Source organism: Poecilia formosa, unplaced genomic scaffold, assembly GCF_000485575.1.
Source record: "Poecilia formosa unplaced genomic scaffold, Poecilia_formosa-5.1.2 Scaffold607, whole genome shotgun sequence".
Classification (NCBI taxonomy): domain Eukaryota; kingdom Metazoa; phylum Chordata; class Actinopteri; order Cyprinodontiformes; family Poeciliidae; genus Poecilia; species Poecilia formosa.
This window is the reverse complement of record NW_006800546.1, coordinates 2,447-9,106: the sequence shown is the minus strand read 5'-3', so window position 1 is coordinate 9,106 and position 6,660 is coordinate 2,447. Positions and strand designations below refer to the sequence as shown.

At 35.0% G+C, this 6,660-nt stretch overlaps 1 protein-coding gene across 1 annotated transcript; it reads left to right on the top strand.

Moving 5' to 3' along the window:
• Positions 1–328: 328 nt before the first annotated feature.
• LOC103130105 (uncharacterized) lies at positions 329–3,528 on the top strand. Its single transcript, XM_007541411.2, has 3 exons — positions 329–448; positions 698–1,024; positions 2,786–3,528. The coding sequence occupies exons 1-3, from the start codon at positions 400–402 to the stop codon at positions 3,127–3,129; spliced, it is 720 nt and encodes a 239-aa protein (XP_007541473.1). The 5' UTR covers positions 329–399; the 3' UTR covers positions 3,130–3,528.
• Positions 3,529–6,660: the final 3,132 nt, after the last annotated feature.

The window sequence follows — 6,660 nt, the reverse complement described above, 5'->3', positions numbered from 1 at the left end:
CTGTTCATTATGACTTTATATTATTTTAAGAATGCATGAAGGGGCAACTCCAGAAAATAGAAAAATAAAAGAGATGTGAGGCCTAGAACCAGGAGAAACGGGTAGAAAGTGTGAGAGGGAGAAAAACTAGGTTGAAATTCCACAAATCTCATTAAACAAACAGTAGATTGTTACAAACACAAAGACAGTGAAACAGATCATAGCTTGCTGGCTAAACAAAGATTATATCAATCTTAAATCTTCAACAAAAGTAACTTGTTGAAATCTGTTAATAATTAGCTTTTGCTGACTAAACTCCAGCTTGTACAAATGGTAGGTTTAAAGAGAAAACATGCTCTTTGAGCTTCCAATTTTGCCCTTTGAAAAATGTTGCAATATCCTCTGTCCCATCAGTGAAACATGGACCTGTTCAGCTTAAAATCACTTGTGTTGTCCCTCTGTTTTATAGGTAAGGTTTAACGTTTCTATATGATTTAATGCATGAAATGTTATTTATTAACTGGATATTTTGTAATGACTGTAAGACCTGATGATCATGAGTTTATCTTGTTTCCTTTTGCTGAGCTGAGTTCAGTACTGATAAAAATGCTAAATGATGATCCCTATTATAGTTTGGCCTCTATTTGCATAAATATTAGTCTTATTTACACCTTTAAGTGTTTACAAAACAATCTAATCCTTTCATGCTTCCCTACAGGGCTCAGTGTTGGTCAAAAGATTGTATCGGAGAGTCCAGTGCAAGTCTATTTGGGGGAAAATGCAACCCTTGAAATCCTGGTTGAGAACGAGCCAAGTAACATAATAACCTGGAATTTCAAAGGTGGAAACCAAATTGTAAATGTTGCTCTTCTGCGTCCAGAAGGTCTCATTGTAAATGATCGCTACAAAGGTAGAGCTTCGATTGACTCAGCCAACGGCCACCTGACTCTGACCTCCGTACAACTGAATGACAGCGGAAATTATACTGTCGTAATATTGGGGAAAAATACTACTGAAATTGGAACAGTTAAACTCCATGTTGTGGGTGAGACATTTATTTACTGTTTTTGACATCTTGTAACTTTGTATGCTGATGTACTAGACTTTCTTTTTCTGCAATTTTTTAAAAGGCAAGCTAAGCTTTTGACCTTAAAAGTTCTTAAGTAGTGGAGTTACTCTACTAAACTGATCACAGCACACACAGCTTTAAAATATATATTTTAAATCTGCTAGGTTTAATGTGATTAAGGTTAAATGTGAAACTTACGGAGCCCCTAAGGGGTGTTACATCCCGACTTATCTCGAGATCCCGACTTATTATCTCGAGATCCCGAGAAACTAAGTTGAGATCTCGAGATCCCGACTTAATTCATTAATAACCAGCTACAGTCCTCTGGACATTAATGAATTCTACCAAAACTGCCAAGTCGGAAAAGGACTTGCGCCGAATGAGTCCCCGCGCTCTGAAAACTCTCTTCAGATGTCTCTCACTAATACTAAATCCATGTCTGCTGTCAAGCACTGATTTAATGTGTTTATACTCAAGCCCAAGCTCGAAATAAAAATCTATATATCTACCCCATGGGTGGGTGTCCTCCATCACTGTGATTAGGTCGTTATGTACTGATGTCGGGATCTCGAGATAATAAGTCGGGATTTCTTTCCTTTTTTTTTTCTCCTTGTCCCCTTAGGGGCTCCGTAGAAACTAGCCTGATTTGAAGAGAAATATTAATCCCGCTTTGAGAAATAGAAAGATATTGTCCTATTTCTCTCTGCAAAATCTCTTCAGAGTTCTATCCGGTGTCTTCTCTTTGCTTTTCAATCATATCAGATCTAGGGACACATATGTTCATTAAATAAGATTTATTTTAATTTAGGAAATTCTGCAGTTATCATCCCTAATAATCTACTTCAGATTAATTTAACTGAATCTTTGAATCAGTCACAAATGTCTTTGGACCCCTGGGGTATAAAATCATGGCATGAAATAGTTTCATTTTATTTAATTCTTGGACAAGGCTTTTTGTTTTGCTTATCATTACAATAGGCAGGATACTGGGTAAAAACATTTCCAAAGCTATTTTTTTAAGAATCCAAGATTGGCTTCTTTGGTTAACATTTCTAATAATTGGATATTTACAAGCCAATAGGATTGTTAGGGTGGCATGTTCTAAAATACATGCCACCCTAATCATTACAAGCATTATATGTGGAATTTGCGGTCAGATTAAAGTTTAAGTTTAGGTTTCTCTGTATCAAACAAAGGTTTAAGACTTTTAAAAGTCTTAAAATCAACCTGCTGGGCAGCGTCTTGGAAGTCAACTTTGATTTTATGAATGCTTTATTCTAATTAAACTTATTTTAAGACTTTTTATACATCAACAAAAAAAATCAGTTCTTACACCAAAAAACTGTATTTTTACTAAATAATTTCAAGAAAAGTGTGGCCACAGGAGATTCTGTTGCTTCAGTACATTTCAAATGATTATTAAATGGTCACTAGAGGATTCTGTTGTAGTGTTGGGATGAAGGTGATGAAGATGATATGAGTTTGAGGTTGACGGTTTGACCCCCTCTGTGTCTGTCTCACTTTGGCTTTTGGGGTCTTCTGCACATGATAAATGCTTTACAAGTCCAGGTCATTTACCATTTGCTGTAACCATAAACTAAATAATTTATAAATATGACTGGAATGAAGTGAATCATTTGCAGAAAAAGAGAAGTCCAGTTATTTAGCAGAACATGGGTATGCTGTTGACGGACAGTAGAGTTGATCCTGACCTTCAAGATGTTTATTGTCTCATAGATGCTTTACATCCCAACCTGACTTTGCGGGCCCCCTCCGGTGAGGAGCTGCAGCAGGGGAAGTTCACCCTCACATGTCTGGGCTACAAGGGCTTCCCCTCAGACTGGCAATTGCGTTGGTACGTCAATAGCAGCAGCAAAGTGAACTGGGAAGAGGAACGTGGCCCCGTGTTGCCTCTGGATGACGTCCACTACAGCTGGAGCAGCTTCTTGACGGTGGATGAGGAGAACTGGAAGAAGATATCGTCAGTGACCTGCAGGGCGGTTCGGGGCGCACTGGCTCCAGTCTCAGTCACTCTGAAGATCAACTTGAGTTCGGAGGCCCAGCCTGACTCACTGGATTGATTTTTGTACTTTAACTGGTTTCACTCTGCAGCGCATTTTCAAGAATCGATTATTCTCTCGCTTTGCTCTGATCTTCTTTATACTATTGAATATAATATATCATAATTCAAGATCACAGTTAGAGGATCAATGTATTTCTGTGTAGACGCCTGTTGAAAGCTCTTAAACTTTAACTTTGGATTGTTATTGTAAAACCATAAAACCTCTGAAAAAATAATCACATTTTCAATTTGTTTTAAGGTGAAGAGCATTCTTCAGTACTAAATCGCATTAACATTTATATTTGTAGAAATTTAACTTTGTAAAAATGTTCTGCAGAATAAAGTGTAATCTACTTAACATATGGATTCATTAATTATCTGCTGAGTTTGAAGCAAAAATAAAAATCTTTGTAACTTATACACAGACATCAGATTTTGGATTTAACTACTTTGTTTTTGTAATTTTCAGATTCATATTAACACACATCATAAATAGTATTTTCTCCTGAATTTCATATTCTGAAGATAAGCTAAAAATAATTTTTGTTTGATGATAATCATAGTCCAGAGAAACAGCAACATAGATATTCGTAGGCTTTGAAGTATTGTTTCTCATTTTGTCTTGACAGATTACCCCCTTCTTGGGTGCAAGAGGTTTTTAAAGTCTGACATTCTTAATATGAGAGTTCAGTAGATTGTCTTCAGATTTGTATAGGAAAAAATGGCAAATATTTGAGTTGTGAAGATTGACATTGTCAGTTTGGAGCCATTTCCTGAAAAATAAAATGAATTTAAATAATTCCGATATTTTTTTGTAAAATACAAGCATATCTTAACACAGTTCTAAAACCCTTTGCTTACCATTATGATCCCAATGTTTAAAGTTGCTCATCAAAGCCATTGAAAAGTGTATGTATCAGATTAGACCTGTTGATTCTTTGGAGAGTTTTACGTCTTCTTTTGTTTTGTCTTGCTGACAATTGAGCTGCTCTGTAAACTATAACAGAGGTCTTAATTTATTTGAGGTGGAAACAAACAATGGCATAAAAAAGTTTACATCTAATCTCATTTTGTCACATTTTTCTCATAGTTTTTATTGCTTGCTCATGGCACAGACAAAATTCAAATAATTCAGAAAAATGAAATGAGCATTGTTTTATAATTTTAAAGGCTGGACTGAAAACATGTTGCATGGAACAAGTATTTGATCTATCTATCTGATCTTTATATGCTGTTTTTCGCTGTTCTTGGAAGCAAAATAAAGTGTTTTTATCCAACACCACACATTCACTTCTACAGCACACCTCTGGAACAGTGCTGCCATCTCGTGGCATTTCTGGGAACAGAGAGAGAAAATGTAACTTTCTGCAGAATAACTGTAAACATTGACCATAAAAATTGGAGAAGTTAGAAAAGTTTTTATTTTTGGTTAAAATACAGTATGTGGTATTGATTTGCTGCATGCTTCACGTGATAAAGTTGTATTTTATCGGTCGAACATGCAGTGAATTGCAGCAGCTATAAAAGTTTGAATAACGGCTAAGAATCAAGGTCTGAGAATAGCTGGATGTGAGCTGCATCATCATATCCATACATGGAACTACAGATATAGCGGTAAAATAAACGTTGCACACTGAAAAGGACAATGATGGTGATGAGAACAAAAGGTGAAACTTGTAGGAACATTGTAAAAGCTAGTAAAAGGGGAAGTCTGATGTATTTTGTTCTGAGGTTTTAGAAACAAAATTTAGGCCACTGAGTGTGTAATTCTCAGGATGATCGGTAGAGGGAGACAGCGTCTCCCTCTACCGAGGGAGTCCTTCATTAACCCAAAGGACTCAAGAATGACGTGAATTAAATGTCCCCAACAAGCAACAATTTTAAAAATTCATTGTGCAACATTCTGCATAATATCTTCTTTTTTTATTATTATTTGTTGTTTGTTTTTTCCAATTTTCTCCTTAAAAGATATTTTTAAAATTCCACTCAAGATCTGATTGGATAAAATATTTTAAAATGTGAATGTTTACACATTGAATGAATAAGACTTTTGATGATTTGTTTTGAAATGTAAATATCATTTAGTTCATGAATCAGAACTTATTCTGTCCCACAGCGTCTTCAACAGCCCTGAAATGTGTTCATATAACATTAAATAAAATAAAAATGTACATCTCTGAGTTTTTCAGTGTTTGTATTCAGTGTTTTTCACAGTGAGAACACTGAGGGACTAAAAGTGTTTTTATACATATTGTCTTGGCAAAACTAAATACTTTTCTGAGAATAAAAAAAGATAGAGCACATCCAGATTTTATTATTTTGTTAAGCAGATGTTCTGTAGTTTGATGGTAAATTTTATGAAGAATAACTGTGGTAGGGTTGTACACTGAAAAAGTTTCACAATGCTAGTCGGTGAGAGTAAAATGATAAAAAAGAAAGCAGACGTTTACAGGATCCGTTTGAGTCAACAGTTATATTAGTTTAAACTTTTAGTTTTAGTTTATCACAACATGGAAAACATAAAAAGGTTTTTACTTCCACGTGACTTCAGTTAAAATTCAAATGCTACACAACAAAATATAAATCATATCCCCCATTCTGGTGTTTTTGTTTTATAGAAATGTTGTTAAAGTTACAAAACAAAAAGAACTACAGCCTTTAAATAATTCATGATCTGAGGCTACATATTTTTAAAGATATTAGTTGCATGTGTTGCCAATTTAAAAGCAGCAATCACCTTAATGAGTTAATTTAGATGATTGAACTTTAAAGTTTACAATTGTATATTAAATTAAAGTAGTTTGGACCTGAGACAGGGTCCATACAGAGATCAGAAGCCTGTCAGAGGTCAACGCTGAGACAAACAGGTCTAACAGACAAGGTCAAATGATAACTCCCAAGGTCAATTCATATTCTGACTGTGCAACTGGAATCCAGTCATGCACTGAAAGAAATGTAACATCCAGATGGGAAGGAAATGAATATTTTTACTTCTGAAGCGTTTCTGCTGCTACGGTTCATTAGTGAAGCTCAGAAAGGGAAGAAAAAAACTCCAGTTTCACTTTAAGAAATAAAGAAAGCAGATTCCTCTTTATTTTATGGAAGTGGCTTTTTAATCACATGCAGACCAGTGAAGAAGGTCGGCTCTGTGACCTGAGAGGTCACCCAGCGCTCCCAGTCACAGACACTGAGGAGAAACCAGTGTTCCCATTTACTCATCAACTTCTGGGTCCAACTTGTTTCTCCATGAGCTTAAAAGTTAGTTTTATCCCTGCTGCGATTTTTGTATTTCATTTCATGAACTACACATGTTTTATTCCAGAGAGTGGTTTTACTTATTTTTTGCTTCATGTAACATTAATATGGAGTTTATATAAATTTGTTAAAAGATTTTATTTCAAACACATTAAACCATTTCTGCAGCTTTCTCATTAAAAAAACATGACAGTAAATATTTAACATAACATTTACTGTCATGTTAAAAAACATGACAGTAAATATTCCTGAGATGTTTTTTTTATCAGCACAAGTCAGAGATATGTAATTTTTA

Excerpts from the sequence above, each read along its gene's own strand:
- LOC103130105 (XM_007541411.2), top strand. The coding sequence starts at position 400 with ATGGACCTGTTCAGCTTAAAATCACTTGTGTTGTCCCTCTGTTTTATA. Across the intron at positions 449-697 it reads GTTGTCCCTCTGTTTTATAG|GGCTCAGTGTTGGTCAAAAG; the intron begins GTAAGGTTTAAC and ends GCTTCCCTACAG. Across the intron at positions 1,025-2,785 it reads AGTTAAACTCCATGTTGTGG|ATGCTTTACATCCCAACCTG; the intron begins GTGAGACATTTA and ends ATTGTCTCATAG.